The sequence below is a fragment of the Emydura macquarii genome, unplaced genomic scaffold, assembly GCF_026122565.2.
Source record: "Emydura macquarii macquarii isolate MOO-44397 ecotype Brisbane River unplaced genomic scaffold, CSIRO-AGI_Emac_v2 contig_1363, whole genome shotgun sequence".
In the NCBI taxonomy this organism is placed as follows: Eukaryota; Metazoa; Chordata; order Testudines; family Chelidae; genus Emydura; species Emydura macquarii.
The window spans coordinates 21,885,737-21,902,500 of NW_027131500.1; the positions used below are offsets into that span (position 1 = coordinate 21,885,737).

A 16,764-nucleotide genomic window follows, 5' to 3' on the forward strand; every position below is an offset into this window, starting at 1 on the left:
CAAAATTTCCTTTTAACTAAGTTGTGATAGTATTGAAAGAGGGGGAAATTGTTTTAAAATTATTTTAAAATTAAATTATTTTAAATGGGTAATGTCAGATTTATTCTTAAAATTGTTTCCTTAATTTTTTTCAATTTGTCAGAAATCAATAACTTGACAGGAAGTTATTTGCTGCATAATAGCTTTCTGATGGTTTATCAAACTGATTTTTAAATTAAGTAGCTGTTAACCTTAAACCATGAATATACAGTAGAAACTCAGAGTTATGAACACCTCAGGAATGGAGATTGTTCATAACTCTGAAATGTTTGTAACTCTGAACAAAACGATATGGATGTTATTTCAGAACTTTACAAATGAACATTGACTTAATACAGCTTTGAAACTTTGCTGTGTAGAAGAAAAATGCTGCTTTCCCTTTTTTTTAGTAGTTTGTGTAACAAATTATTGTACTGTATTTGCCTTTTTTTTTTTTTTTTTTGGTCTCTGCTTCTGCCTTATTGCATACTTACAGTTCCAAATGAGGTGTGTGATTAACCGGTCAGTTTGTAGCTCTGGAGTTCATAACTCTGAGGTTCTACTGTAAACGAGTGATCAACAAATAGTCCTGTCACGTGTCGTGTCCCCCCTCTTCCCCCCCTCCCCCCCCGGGTCTGCTTTCCCCCTTCCAAAAAACCCAAACCTAGTTTTATGAGAATTTGGTTTGGTCAGCAATACAAGATAAATTGAGATTTTAGGCCCCTATTCTTCAAGGAGCTCTGCTCCATTGAGGTCAATAGGGCTCCCTGCTGGTTCAGAGGTCTGCCTCCATAGAGCTCCTTGAGGGATCAGGGCCATAGTATAGAGGGGGAGAGGGAAAGAATATGGATTTTAAATAATGACATAATTACTGTGCCAGATAAGTATTATGCCAGCGGTCTGTTTGCTGTACAAGACATAAACCATGCCTCTTGGGGTATGTCTACGCTGCAGAAAAAAAGCCATGGCTGGCCCATGGCAGCTGACTTGGGTCCCGGGGCTTGGGCTGTGCAGCTGTTTCACTGCAGTGTAGACTTTTGGGCTCAGGCTGCAGCCCAAGCTCTGGGACCCTCCCACTTCACAGGGGTGGTATCACTCTGAAAAGAAGAAAGCATGCATTTAGATCTGGAGCACTAGGCTCAAATTCTGCCAAGGATCTGTAAGCATGGATACAGGGATTTGAATTAACAGATACCAAAGCAGGATTGAGGACCTAAATATGAAATCAAATGTGGTATGATACAACTTATTAAAGTCGCACTTTGGGAAATGCTTTTCATTCATACTTCTACAAAGATTTACTGCAAGAGATCACTTCCCCACCACACACTTTTTTTTTTAAATATGATTGAGAATGTTAGCTGCTGAAAGTAGAATGTCCTACTTTGAGGTGTCATTTGTTAGCATTTGACTAAACTGAATATATTAATATGCTTGCACACATATATATGCATGTGGACATATGCATATACAGGATATATATATATATATATATATATATATATAAAATGATCTGCCTTGCACACACAACTCTCCAGTTTATACCTATTGAGAAAGAACTAGAATGCTGTGTGTATAGATTGACTGCATCTGTGCGATATATCTTGTCTGTGCACAATACATAAATACACATACGTATGTGTACATTGTATGTATATGTGTGTATATTACTCCATTCATTATTTTCTGCCTTCCTGCCTTCCAGCAACAAGCATTTTTATATATTTATATGTATTCACATGTGCATTTATATGTATGAGAGAGAGCATAAGTGAGTGGCTTGGAGAGATGACCGAAGTTAAAATGCCCACAGTGATTAAAACAACCTGAAGTTTAAAATCTTCAATTAATGCAATTTGCTTCAATAGTTTCCATTAGGGAGTATCCATAGTAATATATTTTAAATAATTATAACACAAGTAGCTTGGGTGGAAAAATGAAATCCCAATGACTGGAAAAGAGATGATGGAAGGAGGAGTTAATTTTTATTTATCCAAGCTACATTTATAATTCCTCAGTCACCTTAATGTGGAAAGCACCTTGTTTATTTTATTTTTCCTAATGTTACTGGGAAAAAGAGTGAAGAAAACAGTAACTTGGCCAGAAATTATAAGACTTGTGTATAAAAGTTGTACACACAGATTTTGACTTTCAGAGTAACTCTTAAATCAACAGGTACAGTTTTAGTTTGAAATGAGATCTTCAGTGTAGTTAAGGCAGAATGTGCCAAAGAGAGTGAAAATATCTGACACTTACTTGTGAATGGTGATTAAAAAGTACAATCTAGACATGATTTATAAAACAACAGATAAAATTTAGCAACATTTATAAAATGTTATCTTTTATTTTGTACTTGAGATAATTTTTTTTCTAATTAAAAAATAAAATCTTCAACAGAGCACTATTACGCCATTGAGAATTGAACACACGTGCATGTGGTGTGCATTAGAATACTGTTGGTAATTTTACTGCTGCTAACTTAAAATCCTCCAGGGGGAGTTAATTACAGGAAAACCTTTCTAAATATCAGCTGCATATTTTCCATGACAGGACTGTTTTCAACTCAGGTTGAACAATTCCAGAGTCTGAGTTTTCTTTAGCTATACAAACAGATATATTTTAATACAAAATGTTGTTTTGTTGTGTGCAATGGATTCACAGTGTTTTCCAAGTAAATGAAATCTTATGACTTGACAGAACTATTGGGTTTGGAAGAAATTGTTATACAGAAGAGAAATAATTTATAAATTAAACCTGTCTTTTTTAAACTGAAGACCTAAACATATATTAGGGCTTTTTACTTTTCACTTAATTGGATAGTTTATTATTTGCAATGTATGTGCATATATTTACTTAAACAATTTAATCCATTGTATATTGCCACTAGGGATTGCCTTCTTCTGTAAATGTTTGCAGATTAACATTTTTTTAAATAAGCCAGTGGAACCTCAAATCCTCTCTGGCAGTAATCAGAGAAAGCAATGTGCTGAAGTTAGTTGATCATGATGTGTTAGGCATATGTTTCTTAAAGGAAGTGTAGCCATATATTCTCTCATTTAATAATTTATTTTTAAGATTATATACAATTATGAATGTGAATTTTGATTGTCAAAAACAGTTATGATTGCACTAATATTTCCTACCTCCGTATCTACAGCACAGAATACCTTTATGTATAATGAACCACTGCCTCCTACCTGTTACCTCTGTGAGTTTGAAATATAAATAAATAGATTTAATCAGGGCAGGGTAGAGATGAAAATACTACAGATATTTTCCATATAAAATAGGCATTTCCTTGGTGTGGTTCATTAGTGTCCATTCCAAATAGAAAGAGGAAAGAAAACTATTTAAGGCATAAACAACCAGAGTTCTGTAGCACTTTAAAGACTAACAAATTTAATTTCAGCAGGCATAAGCTTTCGTGGGCTCCAACCCACTTCCTCAGATGCAAGTCATTTAACGCATGTTACGATGACATGTATTGTTGCTAATTTAATGTTTGCCGAGCTATGACATAAAATATTTAATTAGAGTGTATAGCATGAAATACGCTTTCTGTTGGTGATATTAAAGATGAGGATCGTTTTTGTTTTTTATTAGTCCTATTTAGTAATCCAGGCACGAACCTAGCCACAATTCTGAAAGTCTAGAGGATGTTAATATCTCCTCTCTATAGTCCCTTTTGAAAGCAGGTGCACACTTCGGCAGAACTCTTAAAGTAATTTTTTTTGATGTTTCACTAATCTCCATGTCTGTAGGTGTATATATCTAGTTTGTAAAATTCACATATATCTTGGTTTTCCAACTCCTTATTTCCACTCCTCCTATTACTACTATAAAATATAGGAACCTGGCGTCTAGTTCTGCAGTGAATTGGCAAATGATTTGAAATGTAGCATAGTCAGTCTGATTTTAGTCATAATAAAGATGAAATTATAAGAATATTATTCAAAAGAATTAGTTTGCAAGAAGATCTAAAATCAACCCACCACTTCAGTAACCTCCAAAGCGAATCTCTAGCGTGTGTCTCTTGCTGTTACTAGTTGGATTTGAATATTTTAAACTTTAGGAAGTCGCATCTATTTTGGAAGCTAATACCTATTGCAGAGAAATTATTTCCATTCAGTCTTTCTTGAGACGTCATCAAATGTAACTGTGTATTCAAAGCCTCTGGCAACACCAGAGTTTTCTAAGGTTTATTGACTTGCTGCTCATGCGAAGATCCGATGCATGGCGGGGTAGCAAAAGTATGTGTGTTGGTTTTGGGGGAGGAGGGAGACGAGAGATGTAAATAAATAAATAAAGTCTATGTTAGGAGAGCAAGGAGGCGCTGAATGGGTTTACGTTGAACAGGAACATAGGGCGGCCATACGATTTAAACTGTGTATATTGGCCTTTGTCTTCAGCAAATGTGTGTCTGTTCTGTAAAAAGGAAACCGCGTGTTGCTTCTGCAGCGGCTAGAATAGATTTGCTGTTGTGTAGTGTGAGAGCCTATGGAAGCTAGTGTCTACTTCAGCTTTCCCCCCCCCTGCCGGCCTGTCTCCAGGTCTCCTGCTGCATGTCCTCTCTGCTTAGTTTCTCCAGCTGCTGCTTTTTTGCAGCGTGGAGGGAGACAGCAAGGCCAACTCTGGTCGGCTCGCAGCAGTTTCCCTATTGCGTTTACCCAAGGCTTTATTTAGTTCACTGGCCGGAGAAGTTGTCGGGCGGCGGCGGCGGCTGCTGCTCCTGCTCTCGCTTCCAGCCTGCAGCGCTGGGGGAGCATGTGTACATCTGAAGAAGGGCACAGGAGGCTCGGATCGCGGGCGGGCGGGTGGCTCGCGAGTTCACAATTGCTACCTGCCCTGCTCCCGAAGCAGCCCTGCGAGGAATTGCCATTGTCGCCGCGGCTCTCTGGGTCAAATCGAGCTCATGAGATTTTTTGGTTAACGGGGGCTCTCCGTTGGTTTCAATGGGGAATTTTTCTGATACCTGATGGCTCGGTATGGCCCGGTGATTGGCAAAGGAATTGTGCCCCTTTCCTGTTTGCCTTTCCTAAGATACATCGGCGCTTTAAATGGCCTGTTTAAAGACAAATTAATCGACCGAGGGTAGAACCATCTCCAGCAGAGAGATCCTCTTCACTTCTGGAGAAATGTCTGCTGGTTTTCTCATGCCAAAATTTGGGAGGACTGAAACAGGGCTAAATGCTGCAGAGACAGCCCTGTGTATTTCAAGGCAGGTTTAATAGGATTAAAACTATCTTTGCTAGCCGCTTGTCCCCTAATGTTAGAGATTTGTCGAAAGCTTACCTCGCATACCTAGTCCCAGCCATAGCTTTCTCTTTTTTGATCTCCATTGCAAAAGGCTATTTTCCACCCACTATAACTATTGCCTCTGAGAGCTGATAGACAGCGGTGTTTCTCTTTCGTTTCAGCTCCAGACGAAGACGTGCTTCTTAAAGGAAAGCAGTCCATCAGAAGTCAGGTTTTAGGAAATCAGAACTCGGAAAGTGAGATTCTCTTGGAAGGCGACGATGATACCTTGTCATCCATTGAGGAGAAAGATTTGGAGAACTTAATTGGTAACTTCAGCTGTCTGTTTTCTCCCCAGCTCCCCAGTTTCCTTACCCATTTAGCTCTATTTTCACACTTCTCTGCAGTGAGTAATGTTTTGGGATAGACAAAGATAGATTCTTCTTTCCCATAATTGAGTTAATGAAAGATCATTTCTATGCACCTCAGGGTTTGGGAATGAGCTTCCGCACACTTGTTGTGAATTTTCCTTCTATGGCTTTTATAACTCTATTGTTTTCACCCTGGGAGATTGGGGGGGGGAGGACACATTTTCTTAAGAAAGCATGTGTAGAAAAGTAGCCTTTTTCATTGACTAGAGCTCCTTTTTTTGACCTTTGACTAGTCTAACTGCTCAAAACACTGGGGCTAGTGGGCAATTTTATGTTATTTATAATTGGAGGCTTTAGAGAGCTTTATTTTTGTGTCATAAAAATATATCAGTCACTTCTCTTTTGTTGAAGGGTCTGTTTACTTCATTAAAGTTCAGCTCTTCCAACTCTTCTTCCCCTCACACCATTTTCCCCAAAAGCATCCCCATATTTGGCATTTTTCCCCTGAAATGATCAGTTTCATTAACTTAATGACTTTTACTATGTATGTTAGATTTGCAATCTAACTCTTTGTTAGATTTTGCAATCAAAATGGAGTAAATCTGCTTCTTTAATCTGTAATGTTTAAATAGTAAATAATAGCTCCATTATTTAGGGACTATAACTTCTAATTTAACTCCATTTTAAAAAGTGTAACAGACTGACATGAAAACTGAAACTCCTTTAAACCATTCCTCTTTACATATGGCTTTCTATGTGTGCTCATAACCCACATCCATTTAATTTATTGAAGAATGTCCCCCAATTAATTTCTGACTCACAAGGAAGCAAGTAGTATCATCTTCCATTTTGATAATTTATGTGAAGTAATTGGAAATCGTATTTCATGGTGATTCATTTACCCATTGTCTGAACTACATGCCACTTTTTTTAGAAAGTTGAAAATATAGTTTAATGTCAAGGCCATATACTAATCAGTGAAATAAAATAGAAGCAATTGGAGCATAATGCAGTTTTTTTAATGGAATCTGTTCCTCTGTATTGCTAGCCTCCTCCTCAACAGCCTTCCCCCATTTCCTTCTGTTTTATTATGCATTGGTTGTTTCTAGTAATACATTCATACTGTAATAGAGGTGAAAGGGGAGTTTAATTATTTAATCTTGACAATGGCAATAGGATTAAGAAGTAATCCTCACTAATAAAGTGGTGTGGGTTAGAAATGAAGTGGAAATTGTCAGGGGTCTTCTACAGGACCTGGGTTGCCCCAGCTTCTGCAGCTGTCTGCTCGCCCTGTAATTGAATGTCTGAGAGTGATTGAAAAAATGTTATTTCTCCTCTGGATTACATGCTAATGTACGGAGGGCAAAGGGAGACAGCAAAAGAACACATAGCTGCTTATTTCAACCATTTGTGGGGATGAGCTTTGGGAAATCATGGCAGTTCTGCAGCTATCTGATGCCCATCTGCAAACACAATGTATTTGTACATTGGGAATAGAGGGCAAAGCTGCTCTGATCTCAGCAGAGCATCTCTGCTATTGTCCTACTGGCACACATTAAGATTGATGCAAGATTAAAGACTATCATCCTCCTAACAATCGATGGAAATGACAATTCCTCTGAATTTTTTGGCAGTTATTCACCCATTGATTACCTGAATGTGTGCACCTCTTTTATAGACACTTTATTAATTCAAAATTGTACGTGTCACTTTCTCATATTTTCCATTTTTTACAAAGATTTACGACTGACAGATAAATGTTGCAACAAAGTAACTTAATTTCCCTCTCTTTTTATCGGTTGGATAACATCTAACCAGTTTTCCTCTTCTATGTGTTGTCTTCATAATAGGTTATGTGTTGTTAGATTTGTGCAGAGCCTATTGTTTTACTATTAGTCTGATTTGTCTCTGTGATAAGCCCTGTGGAGATGTGATTATTCCAGTAAAAATTCATTCAGTTGGAAACCAACCCTCCAGCTGTTTACTCCCACAGTCTTCAAGCTACACTAACACTATCTGGAATCCTTGAACAATATTTAACAATGGAATGGAAAGCACATTAAAAACATGGTACTTCACAGTCCCTAGAATTGACTGTTTAATTTTAACAATAGATTTCCAACTTGTGTGAGAGGGAACATATTTACAAGGTTAAGTCAGACAACTTTCAACTCAGACTGCTGTGTTCATCTTTTTAGAATTTTATTGAGACCCCCAAGTTCTTAATACACACATTTGAAATTAAAATTTCAAGTCTTCACTTACTGTATTTGCGGTATTATTTATAACAGGAGGCATATGACTTTATAAGTGTTTCAAAACAGAAATGTATCAGAATAAAACTAGATGATCTAACAATACAGCCACCAATCTGGCTTATGAATCAGTTGCAGCTACAGCTGCTTCAGTGTTTGGCAATGTAGAGAGGCTGTAAATCTATGACCTATGTACTTTCTGAGGTTACAAGAGTTTGCCTTCTAAACTAAGATCTCTGGTGTTCTTTACCTTGTATTTTGAGGTCAAAAACAAATAACCTATGCTTGTGTCTGTGCAAGATTGTGTATTCTGTTTGGATGTTTTGAATATTGGTGTTTTTCTCCTTTGGCAGGTCCAGTTAGCCTGTGCACGCCAGCTCAGCTTGTGGCCCCATCTACAGTAGTGAAGGGCACTCTTTCCATCACCTCTTCTGAACTCTGCTTTGAGGTAGATGAAGAAGATCCCAGTTTTAAGAAAATCGACCCCAAGGTAAGAGATCGTTGACCCTCACCCTCTGATGACAAATTACATGACCATTAATTCTTCATTCAACCTCCTTTACCTCTACAGGTCATACGTATTCCTGTTTTTCTAAGTTTGTGACTATGTACATTAGCAAAATTCATTTAAGTGGAGGGGGAAAAATCCTGCTCACATGTTAATTAGCTTGTTGGAATAAAGCTCCCGGGAGGCAGCCTAAATAAAGACATCTTGGACCACAAGTCCTGGGTGAATACTAGAAAATTTAAACAAAACTGTTAGCCACATCCTTTGTTTCACTTTCCTGTTTTTTTATGTAATGCCAGTATAACATAATAATGTGCTTGCTGCACTCTTCATTTTGCAATGCTTTTATTTCCCGTTATTATATAGCACATTTTACAGTGTATTGTATTTACCATAATCAAGCGAAAATGTTATTTCCTGTTTAAAATGTATTTCTGAATAGACTTGTTAATTTAAGTAAACTTGAGTTACCTGAGTTAGTTACCTGATTAGCATTTTTTTGTTTAAAATTGGATTCACCTTACAATAAAATTGATATTTTGAAGGCTTAACTTTCTCACACAATGTGAAATTAGTACTAGAAAGACTGCACTTGAATGATCCCCATAACGTTAAGAAATAGTGACAGACGTATGGGCTTCTTATTACACACATGGTCTTATTCTGTTATAAACATGGAAAAACAGATAATGTATTTTACAATATCTACTTATTAAAACATAGTAATGTATTTGGGGTGGGATGGGGAGAGTCACTGAAAGATGAAAATAGTGCAGTACAGAACTACATCAGTGCTTTTCTATAGAGAAAACGTATATGTAAAGTGTCTGTTCAGTTCTTTGTTCTCTTGAATAAATAGGTCCTGTCTTTATTAAAAAGATGGTGTTGGATAGTGGTTCTGGGATGCTGGAATTGGATAAAGGAAGAAGTCTATTTTGAAAAAATACTTCACACCAAAATTATGTTTTGGAAAAAAAACCTACTTAAACTACTTAAAAACTTGATATGACCAGATAACAAACTGCAAATTTACATGGGTGCAATAATTTAATTTTTCAGACGTTTCTGTTGTGTCAAAATATCTTTGAAACAGTTTACAATATTATGAAGAGATATGTAAACTTTTGAAATCATTGCCTATTTTGTGAGTAGTTTTATTTTCAAATGTTGTTTGGCAAAAAAGGATATAAATACTAAATGCAAAACCACATAGCATTCATGTGTGTGTTAGTGTACTTGCAATGTCAATCTAACATCTTCATAGTCTTAGCTCAGAAAATCTTGTACCAGTCTGGTCTTCGTATGTGAAAAAGTAAATTAAGAAAATCATGTTGCTCCACTGTTTTGCATTTATTTCATTGTTCCATGGCTAGCATGTAGGATCCGTGAGAACACTCACCACTGCACCCTGTTTCACTTACAGCAACTGCCCTTAATTTAATCTGTTTTCTCTCTGAGTATGTGGCTGTTTTCATAAAGTGTGAACAGGCATTCTAGATCAATTGTAACAGAGAGATTGTTCTTAGGTTCCTATAAGAAAGGCAGTCAGTCTATTGGTGCCGTTTTGAGTTAGCCTGGTTGAGGGGGAGGGTGTGCTGGGGGTGGAATTCAGTTTTGGTTTTTTAAAGATGCTCCTTGATTCCCCATTGTGTAATGGTCTAAATACTAGTCCTATAATGTTTTTGTTTTAAAGGCAAACACAGTTGCAATTTAATCTTCCTTTAAGTATTGACACTTTCCCTCCCCCCCCCCTCCTATATTACCATAGGTTGATATCTGTAGCCAGAGTTTGTGTAGAATATGCCCTTGAAAATCCCAATTCTGCATTTGCTCAGAATGCCTGTTTAATTAATGAGTCTTCATCTGTTTGATAAATTCAACTTCCCTGTATATTTGTCTAAACTACTGGGAAAGAAAACATTGTGACAAGTTTTGGAAGCAAAACCTGCAGTGGAGATAACATCAGTAGTGATAAGATCAGAGTTTATATATTCTTACTGCAGGACTGTTTGTATAAAGACACGGTAGTCCTACAAGCTCTGAGTTAAAACCATGTTGTCAGGTGAGCCAGGTTCAATGCTCAGAAAGCTCCCTGCTTCTGTTGGCTTTAAAACAAAATAAAACAAAAGCCCAAGAAAAATGTTAAGACTTTACAATACCAGAAGTTTTGCTTTTCCAAAATTTGAGCTGGTGAGAGTATGCAATGCATATATTTACAGGTAGACGATTAAAGACTATTTTACATAAGCATTGTATAGCGTCATTATGTGTATTCCGCTGTGATCACGTCCTAAACTAGACAGAATTGTTTTCGAAGTGGTTTCAGTTTTACTTGATGATTATCTTTTAAATTCTTTTTGTTTAAAAACAAAACCAATCTAGACTTTAAACGCTATTTCTTTCCGGATCGTGCACAAAGAAGCGGAAGTAGTTCTTTGGAGCAAAATTTTGCATTGGCCTGAAAGGGCATGAAAAGGAATTTGAAATACTCCAAACCAGCTTCAAAATATTTCGGGACGTTAGAGCAAACAATCAACATTAATAATAAAAAAAATCTCCCAAGAAAGTTTTAGAAATGTAAACCTTCATTAGAAAACTTGGAGTAAAACACTGTAGCCTAAAATTAGGGACAAATCAGCTAGCATTCGTTTGAAAGAATAAGATGTTTGGACATAACATTGGTTGGTTTCTTTTAAAACAGCATATTTCCCCCTTTCCTGGGTATGCCCCTGTGTGCAGTGCTGTCGAGGTTCAGTTCTATACTATACTTAAAAACCAGGGAAAACAAATGTTTGTTAGAAAAAATTGGAATAGTTGCATTTAAGCTTATTAATTATTCAGAGAAGATTTATACTTTTTTCATTTCAAAGTAAAACGCCTAGTTGAATAAACCTTGTCAAATAAAGCAAATATCTATGTATTTTAAAAGGACAAAATGGGAAAGGATTGTGATATTTTACCAACTAAATTAAAAACCATAAAGATCTTCTAATCTAAGGAATATATTATAGAAATATTATACCCTGCTGCTGACAAAATTTTGCCGAAATGCTATGTGATGGAGCATTTATTCTAAAAACTTTTGGAGAGGACGATTCAAGTGACAGAAAGCAAAGCAACCAAAGAATGAATTAGACTTACTTTTTCATTAAGTACTGTCTATTTCTAATTTAATAGAAAAGAATTTGAAGAAACTTTAGAAAACGCGGATGAATGTATAGATAAAGCTCCAGTTCACGACTGTGATTAATCTGCCTTTTATTTTTGTTTGGACCGTTTTTTCTCTGAAAGCCAAGAAAAATATTTACTTGCCTGAATTTAAGAACAATTCACAAAAAAAGTCACTGTAAAGTTAAAGTAATATTTTTATTACTGTTTTCAACAATTCAGTTTTGGGGCACAGTCTGACCTTGGCACTGAAATACATTTAACATCAGTAAAACTTTTTTTAAAGAGAACTTTTTACATATAGTTAAATAATTTTTTCACTTGGTGACAACATTCAGGCAAACAAAAACAAAAAAATAAGAAAAGAATGACTATACATTTATTCGAAAATGTACCTTGCACTTCGTTTTGATGTTGGAAAGTCCGATTGCTTCTTTGTGTGACTTTTAAAAAATTCACATTGGAAGAAAAGAGGGAGGAGAGTCTCCTCTGGTGCGTCTGTGCAACGAGGTGATCGTTTTGGCTTTGTAAATGTCCGAGAGTTTTTAAATGCTTAACTGCAGGTGGGGTTTTGCGTGTGTGTTTCGCCGCCGCCGCCTCTTTTGTCGGAGCTGTGGTGTTTAAATAAAAGTTTTTAAATGGGTTTATCGCTGTCCTGTTAACCCTATAGTTTGTCCAGGCTTTTGGGATTAGTGAGGATCTCCCTGGCTAGCCTCCAGGTCTGTTTGGCAGCGCTTTCCAGGGCAGAGTGCGGTTTGCCCTGAAAGAGGTCTAGGTTGGGCAGGAAGTAGTGGGGGCAGCGCCGGCACTGTAGGCAGGAGATGAGCTGCAGCAGGATGCCGTTCAGCCGGTCCCCCAGACACGCCTCGTCCCAGTCGGTCTCCCGGGGGTGTTTCTCGCACTCGTACAGCAGCAGAGTCTTCATGTGGTAGTTGTTGAGCGGCTGGCCGGGCAGCTCCAGGTGCCGGTCCCGGAGGGTCTTCAGCACCGAGAGGCACTTGTTCCTGCAGCCGCCCATCAGCAGCCGGTTCTCGGCCTCCCCGAACTGCAGCACCCAGGCGTCGCTCTCGGCGGAGCTCTGCTTGCCGGTCAGCGAGTAGCACTCCTTGGAGAGCAGGTTGAAGCCTTCCGCCTTCACCTCGGCCACCCTGTTGGGGCCGGGCCAGGGGATGTGGGGCATGGGCCACTGGGCAGCGCTGCGCGGCCAGATCCCGGTGCACTTGAAGGCGGGCGTGATCTGCACCACGTAGCGCTCTCGGATGCGCAGCTTCACCTCGCTGGTGTCCGCGATCATCTTCACCACGTCCCGGTAGCTGCACTTGTCCACGGCTTGGGCCACCAGGGTCTGGAAGCGAGAGCGGATCTTGCGGGCCGACAGGTAGCCGGAGGCGGTGATGAACTCCACCCAGAGCGACATGCTGCGCTTGCGGCCGTCGCTCAGCTTGAGCACGGCGCAGCCGGGCAGGGAGCCGTCGTCCACGAAGTTGAAGACGCCCATCTGGTTGAGGTAGAGCACCACCTCGAACTCGGTGGGCGAGATCACCTCCAGCCCCTCGTAGCGGGCGTCGATCTCGCTCAGCGAGCTGATGAAGCGGGGCTCCTGCACCTCCACCTCCTTCAGCACGTCCGACACCACCTTGCACACCTCCCGGATGGTCTTGGCGATGGCCGCCTTGCGGGCCTGGCAGCGCTCGGTGTAGTATTTGTTGAGCTGGTAAACCAGCTTGGCCTGGGCGGCGATCATGTTGGGGCACAGGTCCGGGCTGTAGACCGGGCTCTCGCAGTACGTTGAGGGATCCAATGCTTTAGCGGTGACTGCAGCTTTGCACAGGGCACCCGCCAAGTTGCAGCCCCCCCACCTCACCCCCGCACCCCCCACCTCGCTCCCCTCCGCCGCCGCACGCACGCACGCACTCCGCCCCCTCCTCCGCACAAAATACAAACAAAAAAAGAGTGTGTGTGTGTGTGTGTGTGTGTGTGTGTGGGAGGGGGTGATTTAAAAACAAAACAAACGAGTACAATGCAGCTATCAGCCGACGGGAATGGGGCGGTGCGGGTGATGGAGCCGCACGCCGTCCCTGAAAATCTCTACGTGCAAAGTTTTTATGTGCCGCCTTTTTGGTGTGTCGGGGGGGGATGCATGCAGCCTCTGCGCGCACCCACCCGCCCACGAATGGGTCAATAGTTCATTTGAAAAACTTCTCTCCCGGACGCGCAGAAGGTCTCCCCGGCAGAGCCGATCAGTGGCGAAGTTGAAAACCGCACGCAATAAAAGAAGAATGCGAGAAATGCCAAGAGCGGAAGAGGGAACTCTCTCTCTCTCTCTCTCTCTCTCTCTCTCAGACCATGGCACCACCAGAGATGTGCATGAGTTTGGCTGCTTCTCGCTCCGACTGTCAAGGGATGTTGTTGATTTCCTTCTTCCTGCTGGAGGCGTTGTCTGAACCCGGTTCTGGCTTTAGGCGTAGACTGCTGCCATTGGTCTGTGGTCATTCATCCCTCTTCTGTACTTCATAGATCTAGATATCGGTATCTACATATATTTCTCTGCATAGACTGTACTTCTGAGCAGGAGGAGGGTTGCCCCGGATTTCTTCGCCTCCTCCCAACCCTGGAAGCTGCACGCGGAGACTCTCACTTTCTGCGCCTCTTCTGCTCGGTGTGTGTGTGTGCCTCTGGATTTGCAGGAGAGCGGTGTTTAGTTTATGAATGGTCCCAGGGCCCTGCTGAAGGGGTGGAGTTCCAGATCCTACAATCGCCTTCTGAGCTGTCAGAGGGGCAGCCAATCACCGAGGCAGGCTACGTGCATGTTCGATGCGGGGCCGCCGCCGCTACTGCGTGTGCGGGGGGGAGGAGGGACGAGAGGGGAAGAAGGGCAGAGGAGATACCAAGGAACAAGCACAGAAGCGCGCGCACAAACAAACACACACCCGCCTCCCCATCAATAGAAGGATAGAGAAAAAGTACGGTCCGTATGAGTGACTCGGTGCTGGAGTTGGTGCGATTTAAATACTGGGGAGAGAGTGGCATTGATTCAGAACGGTGTGCAAATCTGTGTGCGTATCCTACAACGTCGTGTGCAAGAAAAAGGTGCAACTGCCGAATCACTTTTACTCGGAAGCCTGTTTGTGGGGAAAATTAAGTTGGCTTTTCCATCCGCGTGTTGCAAGGAGAAGTAGCAGTAATGTTGGCGTCTTTTGAGGAAGGGGAGAAGGCGACTTGTGATACTTGGCTGGAAACATAAATCTTTTTTCACTGAGGCTGGTCTGCAGCAGTGAAAGTGAGACTGTCATTGGAACAGAATAGTACACCTTGTTTTACTACGTGTAGTCTGATTAATTTAGATAAATCTTTTTCAATAAAGCTCTGTCCCGCCTTCTAAATAGCAGCACTGGACTCTTTGAAAAGGAAACTAACTATATTTTTGTGAAAGTTTGTGGTGTTATGTCCAAGTCCAAATATACATAAAATTATAGTCACGCAGTTATGTATTGGCAGTTTATTTTATAACAGAGGTACAGAAACAACACTAGCTAATGTCATTATAATCAATGGAGACAATTAAAACATCTATTTAATCTTATTTTTGAAGTATAATCAAGTAATTCTGTTTAATATTATGTATTCTTTAGGTGATCTTCAGGTATTTTCTCTTAACGAACTCCTTACTCCACAAACCCTACTTAATACTGTGCAAATCAAGATCTTTGGCACCACTGAGCTGATTATTTTATATTTTATCAGGAACAGTTTAAATTGAACCTATAAATAATCAGCATGCAAAGCGAGCGTTTGCTTTGAAGTTTAAGGTTTGCTGTGTGAGAGTAGATTCTCAAGACGTTTCTCCAATATTTTAAAGGTTATGATAAAATTCGTTGCCTTAGTCTTCCTATATTTCTAGAAGTCTAGATCGACTATAAATATTGAACCTAGTCACTTAGGTTTCTTAATTTATAAAAATATTAACAGTGGACGTTCTCGGTGCTTTGGGTTTTTTTGTTTTGTTTTTTGTTTAGATGTTTCTTTGTTTGAATAGAGATGACTGAGTTTTAATAAAATAAAATATGGCCCGTCTGTTTGTTTGTGTATTTAAATTAAGGACGTGTCTGTGCGTGACAACACACCTATTCTGTATAAAATATGTATAATGGGCCCTGCTTTGGTACTGGTTGCACGTTGCAACCTCTTCTCCCGGGATAAATTATCTTCTTTTTATGGCCCGAAAGCAGCAGTATCACGCTGCTTGTAGTAGTTGTAGGCAACTTCTCCCTCATCAACAATTCCAGGAAGTTATTGGGTGCTGAACCTCTGTTCTTCCATGATGGTGACTGGACAAATGGGATTCGGGCACGGAGATGCTCTTGGCTACGGAGGATTTTACCAGATGCTTCAATGTGTGTGTCTCCCCATCTCCACCCGATCCTCCTTACACTTGCACTGATTAAAGATTTCTTGGATCTGGAACAAACTAATAAAGACATCTAATAGTGTAACTTGAAGGGGAAAAAGAAAGGGGGGGGGGGAAGGTGGGAGGGTTATAGAAAACAAGTCATAGAACTCGGATGAAGAAATTTCTTTGGCATTTTCAACGACTCCCGGTAGTATTTGTGTGTTTACATGTAAGAAAGTAATTTGCCACTCTGAAGCTTGGGTAATTGACACCCAAGAGCCAAAGCCGCGACTTGGCGTCCGTAGTCCTGATGGAAAATGTAGCTTATTAATACAAATAATCATTTTAAAAAGCAATGCATTTTCCTCTTTAATTTAACTCCTCTGGACTTAAGACATATAATGTTAATTGCCTAGCAGTGAGGAATTGTTGGGGAGAGGGGAGTGCATGAGAGGATGTTGCTTTGTTTCTCAGTGTACCCAGATATAGTCTCTATGGCTTTTTTTTTTTTTTTTAATTAATGGGGTGAATTTTAGAGGATCCCAGACACCATTCTGACCCACGTCCAGCAGGAGGGCTTCTGCTCCTATTCCTAATCAATGAAAGGAGTGTTAAGAAATCCATTTAACTAACAAACATGTCTTTCCTAAGCGGTCTGCAGATTTCTTCGCTATCACCCCGGGCTTTCCAGGACCCAGTCCTCGCGTCTTTTTTTCGCCCCATTCCGTCGCCTAGTTTTACATCCCGATTCCATAAGCTTGGGTAGGCTCATGAGAATTTCAGCTCTAACTACTTTCAGGGACTGGGTAGCCCAGAAAT

At 40.1% G+C, this 16,764-nt stretch overlaps 2 protein-coding genes across 9 annotated transcripts in view; one reads left to right on the plus strand and one right to left on the minus strand.

The window, feature by feature from the left end:
* LRBA (LPS responsive beige-like anchor protein) overlaps nucleotides 1–16,764 on the plus strand; it is a 576,880-nt gene that overhangs the window by 308,233 nt on the left and 251,883 nt on the right. For all 8 annotated transcript variants that reach the window (XM_067551903.1, XM_067551904.1, XM_067551906.1 and 5 more), the window contains 2 exons: nucleotides 5,436–5,582; nucleotides 8,233–8,369. In XM_067551903.1, the coding sequence (XP_067408004.1) occupies nucleotides 5,436–5,582; nucleotides 8,233–8,369 (284 nt within the window). The remainder of the gene's footprint in view (nucleotides 1–5,435; nucleotides 5,583–8,232; nucleotides 8,370–16,764) is intronic.
* MAB21L2 (mab-21 like 2) lies at nucleotides 12,173–14,284 on the minus strand. The gene has a single exon (XM_067551995.1). It carries the CDS (start codon nucleotides 13,297–13,299, stop codon nucleotides 12,220–12,222), a length of 1,080 nt encoding a protein of 359 aa, XP_067408096.1. The 5' UTR covers nucleotides 13,300–14,284; the 3' UTR covers nucleotides 12,173–12,219.